This window comes from Podarcis liolepis, assembly GCF_965112155.1.
Source record: "Podarcis liolepis genome assembly, chromosome: 13".
Classification (NCBI taxonomy): Eukaryota; Metazoa; Chordata; class Lepidosauria; order Squamata; family Lacertidae; genus Podarcis; species Podarcis liolepis.
The window spans coordinates 25579380-25605041 of record NC_139573.1 but is presented as its reverse complement, the minus strand read 5'-3'; the positions used below and the strand labels follow the sequence as shown (position 1 = coordinate 25605041).

Genomic DNA, 25662 nt, shown 5'->3' with positions numbered 1-25662 from the left:
AAATAAAATTAATTTAACCTGTTCATTACTACACTGAATGAACACCAATGCTTTAAACAATGACTTAAGCTTTAACTGAGCATTTGCTCTGTTTTATACAGAAGTATGTGAAATATACACTTCGTTGTGGCTAGGGAGAAGTCCCTGTATGACACAATTACATGCTAAGATTAGGTTGCTAGTGGTAAACAAAGCTTGCTGCATCTATTCAAAATGTCTTTGTTATATGCCATGGCAGATGAGAAACACACTTGATACACTATCCATTGAAAACAACATTGTCCTAAACCTTGGTCTCTCAGCCATTGTGCTACAGTTTGCACAATCCAAAGTTCAAGAAGTCCCATTCTGAGCAGTGACAGTGCACTACGTAACACAATGGAACTATTACTTGAAGTATTTTGTTTTATTTTGTTGGGATTCCTATCTTTTGGTTAGCATTCTTTATTTTAGAATATTCATTATATGTATCTTTGAAAATATAAATAAACATTTATAAATAAAAAAGTACCCAGCTGAATTATTAAAGCTTACAACTTTAATTTGTTATTATTTATATAATATTTATGGTATTTACCTTTTTTGAAATTCTAAGTGCTTGGTAACATGGCCTCAAAGTAAAACTGCATTGTATTGATTCTTTTACCTAGCACTGAAACAGAAGCTTACTTTAAAGCTAATTGAAGGAAGACCAATTTTTTTTAAGTTAGTGCCCATACAATTTACAGAATCTTGAAAAAAAAAGGTTATAAATACTTGCTTTTTGCCACCCTAGCTTACTACAGACAGTACATAACATAAAAAACCCAGCCAGTGAGCTCAGCTTGGTGCCCCCCTAACCTTGGTGACCTAGATGCCCATCTTGTGCACCCCTAAGTCTGGCCCTGGTTGGCTACTTCAAAGGTTATCTTGTACATGTACAATCTCTTGCCGATGCAGGAAATCCACTACTACCACATCACTGGCAAACAGCCACCCAGGCTTCTCAAGAAACCCACTTTTGATAAAGTCTGCTCTACTGCCAAACAACTCATTCTATCAGGAACTAATTCCAAATCAAAAGCTACTTACAAAATATACAAAATCTTATTATTTGAACCTATTTGTGTGGCTCTTGTCCTTCTTGAGCAACAGAGAACACTGCACTAAGCATATCCAATTCCTTTAACCGATCCTTATAAGACATCCAGTTTTCTATCATAAGAGTTATACATAGAAATCACCTTTGCAGCAGCATAAGACTGTAGAAGGTATTCAAAGGAAATAACCTCAAATTCACTAGATTTGACACAGCATTTTTTATCTCCCTGTTTCTCATGCTGTAGATAATTGGATTCATCAAGGGTGGAACTATGGAGTAGACCATGGCAAATGCCAAATCCACATGTGATGGGGTGTCAGAGGCAGGCTTGAGGTAAGCAAAGTATCCGGTGAATATAAATAGGGAGAAAACTAATAGGTGTGGAAGGCAAGTTGAAAAAGCCTTTTGCCTTCCTTCAGTAGAAGGTATTTTCAGAACTGCAGTAAAAATTTGCACATAGGATACAATGATGAAGATAAAGCTTCCTGTCCCAATGACAACACTTAACCCAACAACTCCAATTTCAATGAGGTACAAATCAGAGCAGGCCATCTTAAGTAAATGTGGGATTTCACAGAAAAATTGATTGACCACATTGGAGCAAAATTTAGGTGCAAAGGTACCTCCAGTGTGTAGCACTCCATAGAGAAAGCTGATGATCCATACACTAACAATCATTTGGATGCAAGCTTCCTTATTCACCAGGATCTCATAATGTAATGGTTTGCAAATGGCAATGTACCTATCATAAGCCATGACTGTGAGAAGAGAGAAATCTGATGCTACAAAGAAGACATACAAGAGGACTTGAGCAACACAGCCAGAGTAAGTAATGTGTCCGGTACTCATGAGGGAATTTGCCATGGATTTGGGGATAATGACTGAAACTGAGCCAATGTCCTGTATAGCCAAGTTCATCAGAAAGAAATACATAGGAGTGTGCAGGTGGTGGTCAAATGCTACTGCAGAGATGATGAGAAGATTTCCTGTAACTGTAGCAAGATAAAAAGCAAGGAATCCAAAGAAGTGTAGAATCTGCAGTTCCCGAATCTGTGAGAATTCCAGCAGATAAAACTCTGACGGAGCAGATTGATTCATTATTCTTTCCTCCTTGACATCCATGCTGCCTCTGGAAAGTAACAGAAGAACAGTTGTTAAAAATGAGATGATGATGATGATGATGATGATTATATCTAAATTATTTTAGAATAAGGCAATGTTCTGAGGAAGAAAAGCTGATGTTGATAACTGTAATATGTGTAATGTATTATTAGAATTGATGTTTGCAAACTCATTATACTAGTTTGATGTAACTAAAGCACAATGTCATTTAACAGTTTGAAGTTTCCATAAATCAACTGCCAAATATCCCACCTTCCAGTCATCGAGTCCCTGAGTGTGTAAACTCAAGTCACGTTTCATACACCCAAGAATGTTGTCCACATTCACCGCCTAATTAGACGATCTTAATGTTGCCTCTCTAACAGTGTGAAAATAATGTGGTAGCTCAATTATAAAAGGAAAAAGAACTAACTCATACCATCCCAAACTGGTCATCTTTAACATTTAGCAAATTAACCAGGGGGATTTTACTGATCCATTGTGTTTCTTGATTTCTCATCAGGCACAGTTGCTTAGTAAAATCAGAGTATGCCTCCAACTTACTGATACTTTCCCCCACTCACAGATATGTCCTTCCATTCATGCTTACACAAGTCACTCCCTGGCATCTCCAAAATGGACTGAAAAATGTCACTGTCTGACATCCTGGAGAGCTGCTACCAGACACTGTAGTGTCCTACAGAGGTTTTCTACACTGATTTGCAGTGGCTTTCCAGGATTTCAGACAGGTTTTCTTTCACCCCACCCCCTGAGCTTTACATGAAGATAGGAATGAACCCTTTGAAGCCTTGCAAAAAGCTGCAGGAGAGGGACTGTGAGTAATATCATAGAATCATAGAGCAGTAAAGTTGGAAGAGGGAAATCTAGTCCAACCCCCTACAATGCTGGGATTTTTTCCTCCAACATGGGGCTCAAATCCATGACTGAGATTAAGAGTCTCATGCTCTACCGACTGAGCTCTCCCAGCTCATCATGGGAAGGGTGTTTCCAGCTATCCCACCCCTTCCCTTGGAAGCCCTTTGGTTGCCTCTTTTTGACCAAAGAGAAAAGGGTTTCAAAGAAAGGAAGCATATAGATGGTTGAGGAATGTTTATAGAACAGCCAAAGGGAAATGAAGGATGAGAATATGGGCAAGGAGAGGAATTTGGACTTGTTGAACATGATAGCTGTATGGCAGGCACAAATAAAAAGTAGCTGTCTCAGAAACACAACATTTCTGACATCACAAAATTATATGTGATGTAATTATTAGCTGGGTTGAAATGGATTAATGGATTATTATTTTTTAATCCAGGCTTCACATGGTATAATGTGAAGTTATTCAGCAATCTGACACAAAAGAATAATAGAATCATAGAGCTGGAAGGAATGCTGAGGATCATCTAGTCTAACCCCCTGCAATACAGGACTATGCAGCCGTCCCCTACGGGGATCAACCTTGCAACCATGCTCTAACCAACTGAGGTATCCCAGGCTTCATTCACAGTATATATCCAATACTTCAGAAAACGTCTACCTGAGATGTACACATCCTTCCTCAGGGACACTGGACTACGTTTAGCAAACTTCCAAGGCTTTTCTTTAATGTAGAAAAGTCCTCTCCTTAAGATACTTCAGGTGAGGAAGAAGAAGAAGAGTTTGAATTTGATATCACGCTTTATCACTACCCTAAGGAGTCTCAAAGCAGCTAACAATCTCCTTTCCCTTCCTCCCCCACAACAAACACTTTGTGAGGTGACTGGGGCTGAGAGACTTCAGAGAAGTGTGACTAGCCCAAGGTCACCCAGCAGCTGCATGTGGAGGAGCGGGGATACAGACCCGGTACACCAGATTATGAGTCCACCGCTCTTAACCACAACACCACACTGTCGTAGTGTCCAATTCAATTTTTAGTTGACATTAAATGCTAATATTCAGTCTTGCTATTGATAACCTGTAGCCCTCCAAGATGGAGATTATACAGCAGATTTATTTAATCCACATTGCAATTCACTTGATTGTGTGAAAATATCTGAATATTTCAAGAAAATAGACAAACTGCATACACTGAAGTGCTTTGTGCAATTCCAGACTCAAGAATACAGCAAAACTTTCAGGACACAGCGCCTATACAGTATGTGGAGGAAAGACTATGATAGAGAGACAGGGACAGGGGGAGGGGAGATTCATTATTTTCATATAGAGTGCAATTGCAAAAAACCAACAAAAAACCACACTAAACAGCTTACTATTTTTCTTTGTAGAATTCTTTCCACTTTTTCTCCTCCAGTGAAATTAAACGATTGTATATCATACCAGCTACACATGCAATTATATAAAAATACTCCTACACTTGGAACTATAAGGGCAATAAAATTTGTCAGCATGGGGAGGAGATTTATTAATAACTCATTTCTGTTCCTAGAGATTTGGTTTCAGAGGAATTGAAAGCCTCTCAGTAGTAGAGCTGTACAGAAACAAAATTATTTCAGATATGACAATTCAAAGAAACAACAGTTTAGGATGGATATATGCCCATTTTCAGAAGCACCCACAACAGGAACTGCAGCAAGGTGAATGGTCACAGCTGCATGTTTAATTAGTATCAGGGACATAGAATTATGGAATGAGGTTTTGGGGGGAAAGTCAAGTTAGTTCTACTCCCTTTCTCAAATGAGGAAGTTATCTTTTTTTGATCCATTTCCCCCTCTCCTCTATTCATAGGACGTGAATGGTGATAGCATTTTATTCTGTGAATAAAATAATATAATAATAATAATTCCAAAGAGGTAGCTGTATCTCATCCCACCACAAAACAGCTCCAACTGACCTACATCATTTGCTCCCTCATTTTATCCTCATAGGAACTGTAAGGAAAACACTAGCTAAGGCCAAAGGTCAAACAGTGAACTTTTTGTGTGAGTGGGAATTTGAATCCATTTCAATATGATCAAACAGACTTCCCCATACTGGTGCCCTTCACATGTTTTGGACCAACTCCTATCAGCCCCTGCCAGAATAAGCTAATGGTCACTCCAAAATAACACACAGGCACACCAAAATAATACACGGGAATGGGGAGGGAGAAGGTTGCTGTAAACAGAGGGTCTCCTGCAGATACCATTTCATCAGCAGATCTGTTCCATTTGGGCCTTTAGTGTGGTTGCATTTACCCTGTGGAAATCCTTCTATTTATATATTAGGTGATGTCTATATTGCCTTTTTGGCATCTGTTGAAGACTTTCATCGTCCAACATGCCTTCTAAGTGGATAGTCTTATCCTAGTTGTTATCTGAATTGGATTTCACAATATTTGTGCTAAATCAGGACTTCTTTTACCCTTGGTTAACCCTCCAGGGGTGAAATGTGGGTGATGGGTGCAGTCACCCCACAATCTCTCTCTCACACACAGAGAGGCACACATTTCAAAGAACACCTATTTGTTATTCGAGTACCCGTCCCCCGCTTTGGGTTAATAAAGACACGTGGACACAGTATATTAATGGGCTAGAAAGGGCCACAACTTTATTGATTACAGCATGTGAGAAGGTATTGGCTTAGGCATTGGACAAGAGCAAATTTGACTCCACCCACTCGGAGAGGGGTGAGTCTGACAAGGGGTTAACCACCAATAGGGGGAGCCTGTTGATGCCAATACAACTATAAGCTCTCCCCTGATGTCACCGGGGGTCGTGCCATGGCCCCCCGCCACACAGGGCATCGGACAGGATCCACGACCACCGGATTCCTTTAACGGAATACCCATAAGTGAAGGGGTAGGTGAAGGCCACACCTTCCCTTCCAAAAATTGGCAGTGCAATGGCGGGGAGAGCTGGCGCGGCCGCATTTGAGCAACTAAACCATGCCCCCGCAGTGTTTCCAGGTTGGGTGCCCAGCTGGGAGGCATGGCGCGCCAGTGATGATGGCAGGGCAGGGGGCAGAACACCCCCTGCATGACGCAAGGATCTGGTCCCGCTCACAACCCCTCCCCTCTGGAAGGAGGAGAGGCTTTCTTAGTTGATTCATGGAGATGAGCTGAAGAGAAGGGCTATTTCTCCACTTTACTCATCAAACGATCACCATGATGACTAGGGACTGGGTGCTGGTCTCATCCAAACATGGAATCAACATTCTCTTTTGTACTTTTTGTCAAATTCAGAAAAGTCTTGGCTAGGGCTGAAAAAATGGGGGGGGGGGGCTCCAAATAGTGTGTCATTAGCCTCCCTACTTCTAAATTGTAGATTTATTGATAAGTGCGTGACCTCCTAATTGATTTACAGCGGTCCGGCGCGCTTCCACTGCGCAATCTGCTTCTTCCAGTCACGCCTAGCAGAGTAACACACAGCGGTAAAAGCTGTCACGTAGCTTCACGTAGCTTCAGACAAATACACAGAGCACCATAATGTCCATTTACAGCTCTTTATTTCATCATCTCTCAGAAAACTCCAGGACTTCTCGCAGCCATGACAAACTGCGTCCTTCTCTCTCTGAAACCGAGAGGAACAGACAGAAAAACTCCTCCCAGCTTCCAAAGCTGACGTCAGAATGCTGAGGCATCATGGGAACAACTTAACCTCTTAAGTTCCGACTCCCGAGATTTGTTTTTCAGAGTACAATAAACAAGAGTGATATCAATCCAGTATGGATTACACATACCATGAGCTTACATTTATAGGAATTAGAATGTCAACAAACAGAGCAAAAAGTAAATTAACAGATAAAGAGAAAAGTAGTACAAATGCCTCTTTACTTATGAACACTTCAGAATAATGTTGAGTTACAGAGTATTTCCAACCTTAACATGTCTAATTTACAATACTCTCAACTTCTGAAATGTATTTCAGGTGCAAAATGTATTATAAATTAGACAGGAAATGTGAGTAATTAGGCAGCATTTAATAATTAAAAAACCCCAATACTCTAAATTTTACAGCTTAAATATGTGCATATAGTGTAAACATCACAAAAATATCAGTTCCCCATTGGGATTTACAAATACTGCACATTTATAGGAAAAGCTTGTGAGATTATTAACACATTAGACACAGAAAAAATATTCTTGTGCCTTGAGCCAGAGCTCTCAGCCCAAATTAAATGAATGTCAGGGGTACAATCTTTAGCCATTTAATTATTGAAGTAAACTTAATTGAATTCAGTGGTGACTATGTACAATCTGACATGCACAAAATGGCACTGTAATTTTGTTTAACTGAGGAAGGGCAACTAAAGATAAATCCAGTCAAGACAGAAGCAATGGTGAACACCAGCCAATCTGAGCAGACAACAAAGCTGTAAATGGTGCAACTGACCTGGAGGAATGGACGGAGGATGACTTTGTGAACACATAGAGAATTTTGTGTCTACACACCCAAATGTACCCATAAAATAAATGGTGAGTGTCACAGAAATCAGAGTTGAAAGTGACTTAAAATGTCATTTTGCTGATGCAGGAAAACCCCTATCATAGCATCCCTAGCAGATGGCCACCCAGCATTTGCCTTTAAAAAATGACTCATTTTCATCACCCTTTGACATCACTCTATTTTACTGTCAAAGTAATCTTTCATCAAAATATCCTTTGTAGCAAATCCAGCCTATTGGTGCAGGTCTTGGCATTTGGAGCAAAGGGAACACCAAGCTAAACATAGCCAGCTCCTTCACCTTTGACGAAAAAAAATAGAGAAGGCATTCATAGAAGAGAGCCTCGAACCCAGTAGTTTTGACAAAGCATTTTTTACCTCCTTGTTTCTCATGCTGTAGATTATGGGATTCATCAGTGGTGGAACCATGGAATATATCATGGTAAATGCCAAATCCAAGTGTGATGGACTGTTAGAGGTGGGCTTGAGGTAAGCAAAGCAGCCAGTGAACACAAATATAGAGACAACAATGAGGTGGGGAAGGCATGTTGAGAAGGCCCTTTGCCTTCCCTCAACAGAGGGGATTTTCAGCACTTCGGTGAAGATGTGCACATAGGTTGCAATGATGAAGATGAAGCAGCCTAACACAGTGACAGATCCTAACACAATAGCTCCAATTTCAAAAAGGTACAAATCAGAGCAGGCCATCTTAAGCAAATGTGGGACTTCACAGAAAAACTGATTGACCACATTGGAGCAAAAGGGGGAAGAAAAGGTACATCCAGTGTGTAACACTCCACAAAGAAAGCTGCTGATCCATACTCTAATAATCATTTGGATGCAGGCTTGCATATTCATCAACATCTCATACTGCAGCGGTTTGCAAATGGCAACATATCGATCATATGCCATAACCGTGAGGAGAAAGAAATCAGATATTAAAAAGAAGAGAAAGAAGAAGACTTGAGCAACACATCCTGGGTAAGAAATGTATCTAATATTTAAGAGGGTATTGGCCATGGATTTGGGCATAATCACTGAAACTGAACCAAGGTCCTGTATAGCTAAGTTCATGAGAAAGAAGTACATCGGTGTTTGCAGGTGGGAGTCAAAGGCTACTGCAGAGATGATGAGAAGATTTCCTGTAAGTGCTGCCAGATAAAAAGCAAGGAACATAAAGAAGTGTAGAATCTGTAGTTCCCTTACTTCTGAAAATTCCATTAGAAGAAATCCTGACAGAGAGGATTGATTAACTATGCTTTGCTCCTTAGTATCCATGCTGTCTGTGGAAGGAAACAGGACAGGTGTTAAGAGGAAATTGAAACATTGTAAGTAGTGGACCTACTGTACTTGCACTTTTGATTTTAAAATAGTAATAATAGTTACAGCTATACATCATGTATTTTGGAAAAAGAAGTTATGCTAGGTCTGTACACCAAGGTAGTGGTATAATCTAAAATATGCAGATGGAAGCAACTTTAGAATTGGTAATGAGACAGGGTCGGGCAGGGGAAGAATAGGTGATTGCTGTAATTGAGTATACATTGACTTAGATCATTTCTACTTCTTTTTTAAGAATTCATACCGATTTGTTTGTTCAAATTTAACAAAAAGGTGATATAATAGCCATTGTTTATTGAAGATTCATTCTGATTTGGTTGTTGAGAGGTGCACTTTCTCAATACTTTCCTTAGTGCAAAAAAATTATAGTAGAGCCCCAAATCCACAAAAATATCCATTCACCTGGGGCTGCGGTGGGGGTGGGGTTGCCACACAGCACGGCCATGTCCAGACAGGGGAAATCACCACCTACCTGCATGGCTGGGGGAGGGGGACGGTTGCCTAATAGCACCCTCCACCTTGCTGTGCCAGACCTTCAAAATGGGCAGGCCTTACCCGCAAACCAATTGAGGAAAGGGCATGGGGGGCTGCCCACCCCTGATATATTTAGGAAGGCAACCTGGAGCAGGCTGCATTCTTGGTTGATTTAACAGTAAGTAACTAAACACATATGAAGACCTCACCTGGATCAGGCAAAAGACCTCTAGAATCCTGTTCTCACAGTGAGCAACCAGATCCCTTTGAGAAGCCTGAGTTGAAGAGCAATCGCTAGTTTTTACTGATATTTGGAGGCAGACTGCTGTCTTTGACACTAGAGGTGGAACAGAGCCATCATGGCCAGTAGATGCCATTAGCACTTTGTTTCACAAATTAGTCTGATTCTCTTTTAAAGCCACCCAAGTTGGTGACCATCACTACAATTTGTGGAAGTGAATTCCATAGCTAAAGGATACACTATGTGAAGAAGTACAGGTACTTTCTTTTTTCTATCGTAAATTTAACAACCTTAAGGTTCTAGGAAATCTAGGAAATACTTGGAAATCTCAATTTTTCTGTATTTTGCAGTGCAGTTCTGCAATCTCTCTCCCCCCCCCCCAGAAAAAATTACATTAAAATGTTTGTATAGTGTATATTAAGGGAAACTGCAATAAAAATGCACACAACAGTGAATGTTAGTGGGGGGAATGTACAAAGATATATTGTGTTTGGGGAAAGTTCTTGTAAAATGTATGTACTGGATATAATTGTGTGAAAATGAATATTTTAAGAAAAAAATGTGCATGGCAATTTGTATGAATATTCATTCAGATTATTCAGCAAGAAACACACACAAACTGATGTGGGAATAGTGCAAAGAGAACTTGAGATTGTAAAAATGAGAAATGGAGAAAAATCTAAATTGAGAGATTCATCCATCCTTATCAAAGACTGCACAACAGACTTTTTACCCATTCTAAGCATCTAAAATGAACTGTAATATTCTGTTCTGTTTCAGTTTCATTGACAATAGAGAGTGCTAGGGGAGGAGCAAATGTATGGGAAAGAAAAGAATGAGAGAGGGGAAAGGAAGGAGAGTGCATTGTTTTATACTGAGAGCAGTTGACTACTAAGATCATAAGAAAAATGTAAGCACCTAATAGCATACCTTTTTTTCTTCACAAATTTCTCTCAGCTTCATATTCTCTCCCCCCCCCCTTCAGTGGAAGTATTGAACATGTATCAGTTGAGCCATACATGACACTTTATAAAACCCTGCGTGCGGATCTATGATGACAATATCAATTTGTTAATGTGGGAAGGGACAATCATGTCCCTTTTGCGTTCTTGGAGATCTGCTCTCTTGGGAATCCAAGACTTCTCATTAGTAAGGCATACTAAGCAACTTTAATTCTGTTTTTTTCTAATATGGTTAGTAAAGACTGACAAAAGTTCATGAGAATTACAGATTATAGGAAGATAGAAAGCTGTCTTGTACTGAATCAGACTATTGGTCTATGTAGCTCAGCATTTTTTACACTGAATGGCATTGGCTCTCCAGAATGCCTGAATGTTCCTGATGCTTTTGCCCTACACCTAGATGCTATCTCACACACTAACTGTCTTGTTAAAAAAGTATCATAGAATCATATAATTGTAAGAGTTGTAAGGGACACCAAGGGTCATCTAGTCCAACCCTTTGCAATGCAGGAATCAAAGACCTCTTTGCCCATACAGAAGCCAAACCCATGACCTTGGTGTTGTTAGCACCAAGTCCTTAAAAAGGACTTCATCACCCTTTGACAAAACCTATTTTACTGCCAATGCAATTGTCAGGGAACTGACATCGGAGCTAGAGGCGGAGGGAAGGCTCTCAAATGATGCTGGAGAAGGGCCCAGCAGGGAGAGAGGCAGCTCCGCAGATGGGGAAGCAAATCAGCGCAACACCAGGGATATAGAGGGGTTGATGGGGGAATCGGCGAGAGGACTCCAGGACTCTTCACCGGACACCAGCGGGGAGAGCACGGGTCCTCCGCTACCCACGCCCACCCTGCGCAGAAGACTTCCGCGCAGAGACAGTAGGAGGAGACTGGGTGTCAAACAACTTTTATGTTGGAAAAGATTTAAGAAACGCCCAATGACGGATTCTGCTAGCGACTGAGGCAGCCATGAAGTGAAGGGCTGTCCAGACAGAAAGGGTTTAGCAAGGCAACAAAGCCTGGAGAGGCGGCAACGTACGCACGAGCAACCCATACACATTACAGCAATGTTCCATAAAAATGTCCTTTGTTGCAAATCCAACCTCTTGATGCAGGTCTTTCCATCTGGAGCAACAGAGAAAACTAAGCAAAACATATTCAGGCCCTTCACATTTGAAGAAAAAAGCTAGAGAGGGCATTCATAGAAGAGTGCCTCAAACCCAGTACTTTTGACAAAGCACCTTTTACCACCTTGCTTCTCAAGCTGTAAGTTAATGGATTCATCAGTGGTGGAACCATGGTATATATTATGGTAAGTGACAAACTTAATTGGGAAGCATGTTGGGAATGTTACTGGTCTTCACCAGCAAATCCCTTTCACATTTCTTGGCATATGCCTTGCAAGGACACCCTCCAGCCCACCCCCCCATCATCACTGTCAAACCCATTCTACAAAAGACCACAGGTTGGATACATATGGGCCTTCAATGGCCTCCACAAGATGATCCAGGAAAAAAAGATTCCCAGCACTGGCCTTTTAGTTAGAACAGAGATTGATGAAGAATTGGGAGGGGAAGGTTTGGGGACACACACACACCAAGATTGCCACCACTGTCTTGTTTTCATGAGGAGACAGGTGGGGGAAAAATAGGCAGGACAAAAGATGTGGGTTTAAACTAGGGCCACTTTATTAATAACAACTTGTGAACTGTGCAGGAGACATGGGTCCTAGCCCGGGGGGGGGGCTGAACTCTTTGTGGCCCTCAAATAATTCTTGAGCTAGGGCTGAGGGCGGGCCCCCCCATGAGGGGGGGTGCCTCTCCGGTGCCTTCCTGGTGACGCGCAGCTTGGGACGTCCATAAATCTCCAGTCCTGACACGCTCCCAGCGACACACATCAGATGATTACGTGCACACTCAATGACTCAACTCAGCAGAGTAAGAGTATAGCAGAAATGAAGTGGAGCTTGGTGTGTGCTTTCTAAGTATTTATTAAACAATATATACAGGGCAAAGGAATCATGGCGTTTCCTCTCTTCTTTTTCCAAAAGAGAGAGAGAAAGTACAGCAGTACAAAAGAGTGGAAGAGATAAGACTAGCTTCCGTTCTCACAGTTTCCAAGCCTGGAAACTAAACATAGACATGTAATTACACATCCAGCAATGGAGCAGTGAAATGCTAACAGTTCAGGGGGCAGAGGAGACTGAGCGTGGAGCCACGGATTCTGTGGCTGGCTTCTCCTCAATGCAGTTTCATTCCTGAAGCCCTAGTGATGAAGTAGACCACACACAAGCATTATTTATGCTTATATTTTTAAATACTTTTTATTAATTTTTCATTAATAACAATCCAATGGTAACCACATGAATACATTTCCAAATCATGCCCAATCTCAATACAAGCCAATTAAACAGTCTGAATTAAACATTTTGGCTGACTTCCTGTGTTCCAGCTGTCAGGAGTTGATATTGTTCCCTTGATCCTGCACCAATTCTTTTAATTAATCCAAGTTCCACTATTCCGATCTAATCCTTTGTTCTTGCAGCCACTGATGTAATGACTTTCAAAGATGTTTCTATAAATCCATATCAGTTACCTTGCAGAGAGAATTTATTTCATGTAGCTGTGTGGAATACAGTGGTACCTCAGGTTACATATGCTTTAGGTTACATACGCTTCAGGTTACAGACTCTGCTAACCCAGAAATAGTACCTCAGGTTAAGAACTTTGCTTCAGCATGAGAACAGAAATCGTGCTCCAGCGGCGTGGCAGCAGCAGGAGGCCCCATTAGCTAAGGTGGTGCTTCAAGTTAAGAACAGTTTCAGGTTAAGAACGGACCTCCAAATTAAGTACTTAACCCAAGGTACCACTGTATTTGTTTTCCTTCTTCTTTTGTTCATGTTGGAATCAGTTCTCTTTCCTCCGCCGAGAGCTCTTTTGCAAGTATGCCACAACTCTCCATCTTGCTTTGAAATCGAAAGCAGTCCAGGTCCAGCTGTGACTTCTGAACCACTTCCAATATTCATCTCCTTGCTTTTAACGAGCTGGTGTCTCATCAAAACCATAATAAATCAAAGTTGAGCTCTCTTTAATTGGCAATGTGCAAATCCTCATAAAATTCCACACAGTCCATTCTTTCAGGCATTCCATAGATAAATGTCCTTGATATGTGTTTTTTGGAGGAGGCTGTCACTACCATATTAAACATCCTGGATAAGCCTCTCCACCACACCTCCAGGTTGTCAGAAGGAAGGAAGGAAGGAAGGAAGGAAGGAAGGAAGGAAGGAAGGAAGGAAAAGACTTATTGCACTTCCACCTTTTTGTGCTATTAAAAAAAGAGAGCCACACTTATACCCATTTCCTTTTTGTTCCTTCCTTGTTCTCCATAGCTTCTCAACCCCTTTGTTTTGTTTTCATGCACTTTGAATAGAACTGTACAGTTCTCCACAGAATGTCAATGGAAACAGTGATTGAGGATGACCTTCTAGAGCATATCAAGGCCCCTGAAAAGGAAAGGGGCAAAAAGGCAGTAAACCAGGGAGACGAAAACTATAAGTGGAGCTTTAAAGAAATGAAAATGTTTCATTATTTTGTGTTCTGTTAAGTGGTTATTAGACAGTTGCTTTATCTTCCAAGGTTCTTGTGGTGAGAGCCCTGTAGACATCCACAACACCCTTGTGGGTAAGTCCATGCTACTCAATTTCTGTTTTAATTTCTCCCTTTGGGTCTCTGCTGCTACATATGCAGATTTCTGAAGAACAGATTCTTGAAATCTGAACACGAGCAGAGATAGATCAATCGTCTCCAAATAAACACAGTGATTGCATTATTATATCAAAAATGCATTCTTAAGAGAAATTAACAGGTAAGTTAAGGTTTGGAAATGATTTTCTGGTTTTTGTTTCTCTAGCTAATTGTGAATTTGAACAGTTATAGTAGGAGGCAATTCAGTGAGGAACTAGAAAACAAACGTGCGGCTTACTGGTGCCCAAATTTCATCAACTGCTATTGAAAATATGTAGATTGCTTATAAAGATGTATTTACTAGTCATTAGTCACAGTAGTGTGACAGTAATGCTACAGCCTCCCCATTAAATTTTAAACCATTCTAGATTGTGAATGCAGAAGACCTGCAAACTGATAAGAAACCGTGATTCAAAAATTTAAATAAAAAGGAAGGATGTACATTGTAGGAAAGAAATGTGGCAAATGAGATTTGAAAAGCAAAATAATACATTCTTTTAAGACTGACAATATAACCAGCTAATTCAATGAACGAGTTGCAATGTAGAAAAGAAAGACAGTTTTCCTTGTTTCATGATCTCTTCTTTCTTTTCTTCCAATTATATGTATATTCTACTAGTACATAGATGGGAAATTTGTGGCCCTCCAGATTCCGGATTCTGCAACTCCCATCAACCCAGTCACAATGGTAAATGGACAGGGTTTATGGGAGCTGTAATCCACAAACCTCTTAATGGTGCCTGGTTTGCCATCTCTGAACTCCTGGTTTGCTACTTAAAGTATAAGCATAAAATATCTAGGAACTGTTGGAAGAACAACAGCAGGGATCATTCAGCTGGTAACTCAAGGGTTAATTCTGCTGACAGTGGTGGTGGAGGAGGAGATGTTGTGTACCTACCCATCAGAATGGCATGATCCTTGCTGATATAACATGAGTTATTATTGTCTTGTTAGCTTTGAGGGAATTTTCCTCTGTATGTTTGTTGAACACCTGCCTTTTCTGTAAAAGGCCTGACATAAAAAAGACAAAATCCCTCTGTTTCCCCCTCTGCTCAAATTATGCACTGTTTTTGTTTCATTTTATCTCTGGACTCTATTTTAATTATTCAAGTTGTTCTGTTAACAGGGAAGACCCTCCATCTCCCAAGCACAGACAAACTGTGAATTAGGAATCCAGAGTACAGTGGTACCTCTGGTTACGTACTTAATTTGTTCCGGAGGTCCGTTCTTAACCTGAAACTGTTCTTAACCTGAAGCACCACTTTAGCTAAAGGGGCCTCCTGCTGCCGTCATGCCGCCGCCGCACGATTTCTGTTCTCATCCTGAAGCAAAGTTCTTAACCCGAGGTACTATTTCTGGGTTAGTGGAGTCTGTAACCTGAAGCATATGTAACTTGAAGTGAATGTAACCCGAGGTACCACTGTATATCAAAACCATTCAGTTAGATAATGTTCTTCTCCCAACCACCTTATATAGCCACGCTTACACATCTTTGATTTACACTTTGTGTTTTACCAAAAAATAAAAGCTCATAGTGGGTTTGCTAAACACACAACGGTGACAAAGAAACTTGCAAAATCTTTGTTTTCTTGCCAACATTTCCTCCTGTTCTCTCCACAGAATATTTTCCAACCAAAGGAATGGTAAACCAAACATCTGTGACAGAATTCATCCTTCTAGGGTTTTCTGATATTCGAGAGCTCCAGATCTTACATTTTGTGTTGTTTCTCTCTCTTTATTTAGCAGCCTTAATGGGGAACTTCCTCATCATCGTAACCATAACCCGAATCCAACATCTTCATACTCCCATGTATTTTTTCCTGGCTTTCCTATCCTCCATTGATGCCTGCTACATTTCTACCACTGTGCCCAAATCCATGGTCAATTCCTTGATTAATGTCCATGTGATTTCATTCTCTGGCTGTGTCACCCAGGTTTTCTTGGTTGTCACATTTGCAGGGGCTGAGCTGTCCTTTCTCACTGTTATGGCTTATGACCGTTACGTAGCAATCTGCCACCCTCTACAATACATGCTGATTATGAACTGGAATGCCTGTCTTCAAATGGCAGCTGCTTCGTTGCTCAGCAGTGTCCTCAATGGTGTGATCCACACTGTAAACACATTTAGGCTACATTTCTGCCAGTCTAATGTGATTGAACAATATTTCTGTGATATCCCTCAGTTATATAGGATATCTTGTACAAACACGGAAGCCAGTGAGCGCTTCACGCTTGCCAGTGTCTTTTGTGTGGGGTTGTTCTGCTTTTCGCTCGTCTTGGTGTCCTACAGTTATATCTTCTCTGCAGTGTTCAAGATTCAGTCAGCACAGGGAAGGTATAAAGCCTTTTCCACCTGTATCCCACATTTGACCATATTTTCTTTGTTTGTTTCTACTGTTATGCTATCCTACATGAGACCAAAGGCTTTGTCCTCTCCATCTCTGGATTTGTTGGCTGCTGTTTTGTATGCCATTTTGCCACCTCTGATGAATCCCATAATTTATAGCCTGAGAAACAAAGAGATCCAAGGTGCTTTGTGGAAAATGTCTTAAAAAAAAATATAGAAATGAATTTTGCCTGGTGACCTCAGATGGAAGACTACTAGGGTTGTGTCCAATATCTTTCACATTTAGAGCAGAGTCATTGACATGAATTGACATAACAAACTTCCAACTATTAATTTCAATGGGGCTACTTAGAGTAGAACTTAGTTGGAGACAACCTTTTGCTAATAATTATTTCCCTATTTAAAATATTTGTATGCTGCCTTTCTACCTAACCATAGGGGCTCCAAGGTTGCTCATCATTTTATGATAAATGCCAGTTCGCCTAAGCATACGGACATTGTATCCATGAATGGAGGCAAAGATTGTACATGGACACCCCATCTCAACATCCTTGTGCACGAAATCCTACCCACTGCAGTGGGCATCCACATCCATTTATCTTAATGTGAATAGAACACCTCACACTATCAAGTATTCTGCTTTATCAGGGGTCTCCATTGTGTGGAGCATTCTATTTGTATATATATAAAAGCATTAACCTGAGCCCTGAGCTCATGTTTAAAGTGGCTGTGGCTTAGCAGGCTCTCAGCAGCCTCCAATTTTCCCCTTCTCAGTCTTTGTGTGCTTCTTGGACCAATACAAGAAGGAGCCATAGTTTGGCTCCCAACTCGGCAAATACTGCACGTGAAATGAAGAATCTCTCTAAGAAAGGATTTTATAAGCTTTGCTAACCCAAAGACTACATGATCCTTTTTGTAAAGAAACCAAGTACTTTTCTTTTTAAGATGTTTGGAACCTTTCTTCTTTGTTTTACTCCCAGTTGATGAAAATTTGTTTCATGCCACTGCTGGAAACTCTGTGAGTAAACCACAGGGGGTGTTACTGGGTTGTTGTTGTTGTTTTTTGTGGTTTTATCTTTTGATTTTATTCTGTAAACCACCCTGAGACCTGTAGGTATATCGTGGTATATAAACAACAACAACAACTACTACAACTACAACTGCAACAATTCACTTATTTGCAAAGCTAAGTGTCTGTGATTCATTCTAGCCTGAGTATTTTCATATGGAATGTTTGTTTAAAGATGGATGGGGGCAGGTATAAATCTAACTATGTACTTGGTAGCAATCACAATTGTACAGTGGTACCTCTAGTTACGAACTTAATTTGTTCCGGAGGTCCATTCTTAACCTGAAACTGTTCTTAACTAGAGGCGTGCTTTAGCTAATGGGGCCTCTTGCTGCCGCTGCACCGCCAACACACAACTTCTGTTCTCATCCTGGGGCAAAGTTCTCAACTCAAGGTAACTCTTCCAGGTTAGCAGAGTTTGTAACCTGAAGCATTTTTAACCTGAGGCATTTGTAACTCGAGGTATCACTGTCCTGGAGATTAGGAATCTCTCTTCCAAACCTCTTTCTCCAACACAGACAGAGGCAACCCCCACTAAAAAAAAATTCTACTCAGCCACCCCATCCACCCAGCTTAGGCCACCTAAATTCTGGGAGCCTGGATGTTGCAAGAAGAAGGAAGATTAATGAGTAGATGTTTCAAACTTGAAAGCCAGGATGCCAGTCTCCTTTGTGATTGGCTAGGAAGGCTAACCATATCCAGCTGTATTCCCTCCCTTTAGGAGTAAGTTTCCTGAAACTTTCTCAAGAAAAAGGGGAGAGTGTCTGTCTGTTCAGACAGTTTGGCAAAATAAGTAGTAAAATAAAATAAAATAAAATAAAATAAAATAAATATTAAGAAGTGTAAGACAGATCCATATTGTTGCATACCACTCCAATCACCAAGTGTTGCAAGATTCCAGGGGTCCTAGGTGCTTACCCAGGATCTCTGTTTCCTTTAGAATGAGGCACAGTGGAGACTGTGGTGTCTTTAGGCCAAGGGGTTTATTTGCACATCTATAGAACCTTAGCCTACAATGGATGGGTTCACAGCATTAACACTCCAAGAGGGTCTTGCTGCTCCCACAGCCACATACTGGGATTTCAACAGAAATCAGAAATCTGTCTTTCCCAGCTGCCCAACTTGAAGTTTCCAGATTCTATAGCTTCCAAGACTCAACTCTCAACCATGGCCTTTGTATTTCTATTAAGCAGTGAGTTGAGGAAGACGGCTCAACCCATTTGCCATATGCCACAGAACCACTCCCTTTGTTATCTTAATGGCCCATACCTAAAAGGCCATTATCTCACCAGGAAGATAGCTTGGATATTTCAGTAATTGGATGCGTGTTGCTTCCAGGAATTGTAAAGAGGCTCAAGCATACAACATATCCCCCGCCACACCCACAAAAATTCAATAACCATATATTCATGAAGGCTGCAAAAGTGTTGTTATGTCTATGGATGTTTTATATCAGCAGGGATGAACAGCTATTATTTTCACTTCTATTCAAAGCACCACCCCACAATTCCTCTGAAAGCAAACCGTCAACTGTGACATGATTAATCCAACGGATTACACAGAACCAACATCACTAGAAACATTGATCTACAAATACAGTTCAATGAATACATTGCATGAAAGCTGGATAGAAAATGGAGAAGGACTGAAAGTACACAACACACACACACAAACAAACAATTAAGGTTTTAATAAGGATAAATAATTAATTCCCTTTTCCTGTTAGTTGCTTCCTGGTGTTTAGATCAGGTCTTAGAACAATGATATAACATTTGGGGAAGAAAATGCAAGCCAAGAGGCCGGTGTTGGAAGCCAAGATGGCAAACACCTCCACTGCCACAATGTATTTCCCTTTCGTGCTCAGATAACCTGGAATAAAGGAGACCCAGACACTGCAAAACACCAACATGCTGAACGTGATGAACTTGGCTTCATTGAAAGAGTCAGGCAGCTTTCTGGCAAGGAAAGCGACAGTGAAGCTGATGATGGCCAAAAAGCCCAGGTAGCCAAGGACACAGTAGAACATGGTGATTGAACCTTCATTGCATTCAACGATGACATGTCCAGACAGAGAGTGCGTGTCAAGATCTGGGAATGGAGGGAAGCTTGACAGCCAAGATTTACAAATGCCTACTTGGATGAGGGAGCAGGAGAGAACAACAGCATTTGCCACCTTCTGCCCTAGCCATTTCCTCATTGTGTTGCCTGGCTTTGTGGCCAGAAAGGCCAAGATCACAATGATGGTCTTTGCCAGCACAGAAGAAACTGCAACTGAGAACACAATGCCAAAGGCTGTTTGCCGTAGAAGGCAAGTCACCTTCCCAGGTTTGCCAATGAAGAGCAAGCAAGAAAGGAAGCAAAGCAGGATGGAGATGAGAAGAGTGATGGTAATGTTCTGGTTGTTGGCTTTGACAATGGGTGTATTCCAGTTCTTCACAAATGTGTATATCACTATACCAGTCACTACAGCAAAGGAAACAGCAAGAGAAACTAAAATAATCCCCAATGGCTCCTCATAGGATAGGAAAATTCTAACTTTGTTTATGCATTCATTTTTGTCCGCATTTGGATATTGCTGTTCTGGGCACTTGGCACAATTAATTGCATCTAAAAGGGGCAAACATAACATCATTAAATCTACCCCATTCATATGTCATTGTATAGTGTATGAAGATAATGAAGTAATGATAAACATTGTACCGTATTTTTTGCCCTATAGGACACACTTTTTCCCCTCCAAAAATGAAGAGGAAATGTGTGTGCGTCCTATGGGGCGAATGCAGGCTTTCGCTGAAGCCTGGAGAGCGAGAGGGGTTGTTTTTCCCCCTTTATTCCCCCCCCCCCAGAAAAAAGGGCGTCCTATGGGCCGGTGCGTCCTATAGGGTGAAAAATACGGTATTTCTCATTATTTTTAATTTTTAAGAATGACATGCTTCCGAGTCTCCTCTTGGTACCCAAGGTGCTTGGTATATTTAAAATGATATTGTGTTCTCCATTTAATGACTGTCAATTTTCTCCTTTTTTTCCAGGGTGGATGAAATGTGCATGCCTGGATTTCCTTCACTGACTTTTCGTTGTAGGTGTGTGGGAGAAGAGATAACAGTTATCCTATATGGGTGGGTAGGGGAGCCTAGGAGTTAGGGCCATGTGAAGGGATTTATTTTTGCAGAGATTGAAAAATGGAAACTGCTCGTGTCCACATCTCAGGGTCTGGGCCAGGCCCACTTGCCACTACAGTTCGTGCAATGTGATATCATAATATCACGGCGCACACATGTGACATCATAGCACCACCCTGGGCACCCATAATCTGGGATCCAAGTTGGCGCCACTGTTGCTAGCTTAATTTACACCAGTTTGCAAGGTCATGTGACCCAGCTGAATGGGCTTTGGATCCTATTCCCCACTGGCCCTGCTAGTTCCTTAGAATTCTCCCTTTGCAGGTGTGATTATCTTTTGCTTTGACTGGTAATCAGATTGGAATCTGTGCAATGTATCTCATTTCATTTTCATTTGTCTTTATCTAACTGTTCTATATGTTGTTACTTTATTCGAAAAAATGAATCTCTCTCTCTCTCTCTCCCTCCTCCTCCTCCTCCTCCTCACCCCCCGACACACATCCCAATGAAAATTGATGTCTCATACTTGTTTCTTTAGATATCATGTCTTCTGGACATGGGACACAGTCATGACAGCAAACTTGTTTCCCTTCCTGCGCCATCTTTCTATATCCAAGGAGGCAACTGTCAACACACATTGCTTGAGGTGGTGTCTGTTCAAACAAAAAGTTTTTTAAAATGAAGGTGGCACCAGTCTTTTCAGACCAACTACTACATTTATAATTACTCTTTTTGGGGCATGAAATAATGACTTCCAATCCCTGATGGGGCACCTTTTTGTAATGCAAAGCAGTTAAAAATGGCAACATACTGAATTTTAAACAGCATCAAAAATTGATGATACTGTTATGTGTTTGCGGGCATCAGACTCCTGTGAGTTTGCTGTCTGTGCTTGTTGGCATATGTCTGAGTCAAGACAATAGAGTGTTCCTCTAGGGATGTAGTCTGAACAACTGCATCGTTTTTGCTGTGTTAGTGGTACTGAAGTGACTTCTCCGGGACGCAAGGCTGGGCAGTGTATATGGAAGTCCTGGGCTGCCCAGATGACAATACATTCCTCTTGCTCTCACTGATGTCGCCCAAAGGGAATCAGAGCCATAAAACTGGGACCAGACACCTGTCATTTCTGGATGCAGTATGTGTTAAGAGTTAATTTTATTTGAGGTGTTAGCCTGGTGTAATGGGTCATTAAGACAACACAGGATCAAAGGGCTAAGTGTGAAAAGGCATTTCAATGAGGCCTTTCCTGCTCTGCATATATAAGCCTGGCGTTTAGAATAGAGAGTTGGAAATAATGTGTGCAGAAGCATAGTGCAGGAGGTGTTAGGAGGGTAAGTTAGGCATTATGTGACCTAAGAAGGCAAGCTACAGGGCAGAGATCCTGCTGTGCCTATGTATTTATGTGTAAATAAATGATATGTAATATAGACACCATCTCATCGTCCAGAAGGAAACACAGCATGCTTGGAACTAAGTGGAATCTCTAACCACTCAGAGGTTATGGGGGACAATGTCAGCTTTAAAAACAGCTTACTCTGTATGTCTCCTAACAGTGTAGATCTGAAGAATCTGGCATTTTTACAAGTGTCACAAAATGTCCTTCTGCATGAGAGAGGAATTTGTAGTGTTTATGTTTTGAATATCACCTGGGGCATGTTTAATGGCTGTTTCCTAAACATTGTGAAATATATAAATTCCTACCTGTTTGAATTTGTTATTCCACACAATCATATTCCCTCTGATAGTGAAACTATGATTTGCTGAAATTTTTCCAACCTGGAGTTTGAGACCAGTTCGATTGCGGTAAACAACCCAGTTGATGATATCATAGCCAGCTGAAACTTCTCCATTTTCTATCAGGACTTCATGCCCAGCACCATTGTTAAAATGAATATTTTTCAGTGAAGAATGGACCTAAACTGAGAAAGAACATTATTGTGTGTCTGTAAATTTCAGCTTATTATTCTGAATCTGTTTAAGCTACCATTAAGTCAGAGGCAAACTTGTTATATTATAAGAAGAGCCTGCTGGATCAGGCCAAAATGTAGAATTTAGGACATTTCCTCCAGCCTTATGAGAGCTTTCTCCCATTCAGCAAAGCTTGCTCTGAGCCTGGCTTTGGCTGGGGAGGGTGGGATATAAATAAAATTTCCAGGGGAAGGCATGTCAGTGATTGGGGTGCTCTGGGAAAATATTTCACCATGATTAAAACTTAAATATGTCCATCCAAATGGAAGACACTCCACTTCTCCTATCCCTCTCCACTTGAGCTCAGGACAACTACCTAGTCAGCTTGATTTTCCTCCTTCCTTCCTTCTTCCCTCCCTCCCTCCCTCCCTCCCTCCCTCCCTTCCTTCCTTCCTTCCTTCCTTCCTTTAACATATTGGGCAATTTCAGAATCTGTGGCTCAGAGCAATCAGGGAATTGTTGATTGAACTCAAGGAGCTGGTTAATGACAAAATACAATCTGGGAATGTGAAAACCTCACCCTTTCACAGAGCCAAGGTACATCCATTGGATTTAATTCTCCACTAAAAGATCTCTAGAGAATATCATGGCTATAAGAGTGTGCTAAAAATTTAACCATCAGAGTTGATTTCACCTGCAAAATGAAATTCATCAGAATGATAGACTTTACCTGCCATGGCTGAATATTCAAGGGTTTGAATTTGCCTTTATTAGCCAGCATTAGTTTTTGGCTTGGAACATCAATGGCATGTAAAGCATGAGCTATTGCATGGAGAGCATTGTAGATAACATAGCTCTCAACAGTCATATCCATCTCAAACCTAGATGCAGTCAATGTTTCCAGTTTCTCCTTTCCTGTACATCTTTCACACATTTGACAACGTGTAAACCCTTCACTAGGAATCGAACAGTCAAAAGCATATTGCCAGAACAAACATAGAAAGTGCATGAGTGATTCATCCGAATTTAAGTTCTTGATAAAATTATGGAATCTGGGAACAGGATGTTTCTGTACTGAGAAATACAGGGTGCCACTGAAAGCCCTTTCAAAACCAGAGGATAAATCTATCTCCTGAGTGAAATCCCACCGAGCTGTTATAATCCAAACCTTCCTAATATCACTTATTTTGAAAAGGTCACAAACGTGTATTCTGAGTTTTAAGTCCCACAGAGAATAATAATTTCCACTGACAATAAACACATTGACTTCAGACTGAAGTGCTGCATCAATCTTTGGCATTTGTGTATTGAAGGCCTCATCACGGTCTTGTGATGCTCTTTCTATCTTCAGCAATAAGGCAACACAAATGCTATTCTGGGCAAGCAGAGGTGTTAAAATCTGCACAAAGTCTTCTCCATCATCATCATCTGAAACAATGATGCCAATCCATGTCCATTCAAAATGAAGGAGTATCTGGACAATCCCAACAGGCTGAATAGTTTCACTTGGTGCCATTCGGTATAAAGAAGGGAAATGTGTTTTGCTGCTCAGTTTTGTGTCATAGGCTCCATAAGTGAGCTACTGTAATACAGGAGACAAGGCTTATTAGAGCTTGGAGAAATAACAAGAAATTGCCCATTAGGTATCTAGTAGTACTAAATTTTCTGAATATTCTTTAGAAATAAGATTTTCTATATTACTTCCACACTCACATCCCTCCCAGCATGTGATTTCCAACAGAATATTTTAGGCTCTTGCTCTAATTGAATAATTCAGAGACTAAGCTCAACTTAATGAAGCAGATGCTACTTCTGACTAGATGTATATAAAGGTTTGCATTGTTAATTGCATGAGCTACATTGTATGTGTGAATGAGCTAACCATCAGTTTGCACATAACTTAAGCATAGTCACAAATTCCATTCATGTAAAGGAGCAGATAAGAAGACTGGAGACAAACACACCTGTGGTATCTTGTACTGATTCAAGATGGTGGCCATCTGATAGGCATCTTCTACAGTGAGACCTCCAATGATAGACAACACATCCTTATTCATATCATAATTATTAATTGCATTCATTTGCTTTGAGAACAGTAGGTCCAGGGTGGTCTCATATATAGTTCTTGCATCAAAAAGGTTGTCATAGATGTGGAATCCCAAAGTGACATTGGGCAAGAGCCTGGGATTCTTATTGATCTCATGAATGGCAAAAATAAATGTGAGGACATGCTGATAATTTTTATACACTGGACTGCAATAAGATAGATAAGTTGTCATAGCGCCATCTATTACAAAGACTATTATCACCCTCAGTTTCATGTAGAAAGTTTGCTGTTCACCTGATCCACATGAGGATATGAAAGGAATGTTAAGAACAAAAAGAATATGGGAATGTAGCTGTAGGTGTGGAAACGTGAGCAAAAGAGATAATACAGAGTGGCCCAAAAGTAGGTATACTGCTTTAGAGTTCACTTTCTTTGTTGTTGACTCAAGTTCACTGTCATCATTCACAATATCAGTAAGGAAAAATAATCCTTTTTTCTGACTCCACTATTCTTTCCAACTGCCGCACTATTCTTTCCAACTGCCAGCCTGAAATTTAACTGCTACTTTGTTGTGTGTTAGTTATCTGTATCCATATAATTTGTTGTGATGAATTTCTTTTGAGCCACCCTGTATATGGTGAGACATGATCCAGTCAAAATTAACCCCCTTTGAGGAAATTTGACATTTTTCTTTACTATCAAGTGGTATATAAATTGTATGAAATATATCTAAAATAAACTTAAGCCTGCCCTTGCCTGTTCCGCGTTGAGATTAGTAGCTGAATCGTGCTCTTGTTTTTTTGTTTCTTTATTTGTTTTTCATGGTTTGGGAGGGTATCCAGAAAGTACTATTAATAAAACCCAGTATGA

At 40.7% G+C, this 25662-nt stretch overlaps 4 protein-coding genes across 6 annotated transcripts in view; 2 read left to right on the top strand and 2 right to left on the bottom strand.

Moving 5' to 3' along the window:
* LOC310691608 (olfactory receptor 14I1-like) overlaps positions 1 to 25662 on the top strand; it is a gene marked incomplete at both ends in the record, with an annotated part of 142904 nt that overhangs the window by 56354 nt on the left and 60888 nt on the right. The gene's annotated exons all lie outside the window — the stretch shown is intronic.
* LOC310691013 (vomeronasal type-2 receptor 26-like) lies at positions 559 to 25443 on the bottom strand. 3 transcript variants are annotated; one of them, XM_083470598.1, is made up of 5 exons: positions 24710 to 25443; positions 22539 to 22751; positions 21364 to 21490; positions 3720 to 3814; positions 559 to 2210 (listed from the first exon to the last, which is right to left on the bottom strand). In XM_083470598.1, exon 5 carries the CDS (start codon positions 2201 to 2203, stop codon positions 1220 to 1222), a length of 984 nt encoding a protein of 327 aa, XP_083326724.1. In that variant the 5' UTR covers positions 2204 to 2210; positions 3720 to 3814; positions 21364 to 21490; positions 22539 to 22751; positions 24710 to 25443; the 3' UTR covers positions 559 to 1219. The 3 variants fall into 3 exon arrangements, with proteins under 3 accessions (XP_083326724.1, XP_083326723.1, XP_083326722.1); XM_083470597.1 differs by lacking the exons at positions 559 to 2210; positions 3720 to 3814 and adding an exon at positions 19353 to 20325 and having other exon boundaries at positions 22539 to 22756; XM_083470596.1 differs by lacking the exons at positions 559 to 2210; positions 3720 to 3814 and adding an exon at positions 19353 to 20325.
* Positions 7840 to 8820, bottom strand: LOC310692526 (olfactory receptor 14A16-like; the record flags this gene model as incomplete). Its single annotated transcript, XM_083473472.1, has 1 exon — positions 7840 to 8820. One exon carries the CDS (start codon positions 8818 to 8820, stop codon positions 7840 to 7842), a length of 981 nt encoding a protein of 326 aa, XP_083329598.1.
* LOC310692524 (olfactory receptor 14C36-like) lies at positions 15943 to 16854 on the top strand (the record flags this gene model as incomplete). The annotated part of the gene is made up of 1 exon (XM_083473468.1): positions 15943 to 16854. One exon carries the CDS (start codon positions 15943 to 15945, stop codon positions 16852 to 16854), a length of 912 nt encoding a protein of 303 aa, XP_083329594.1.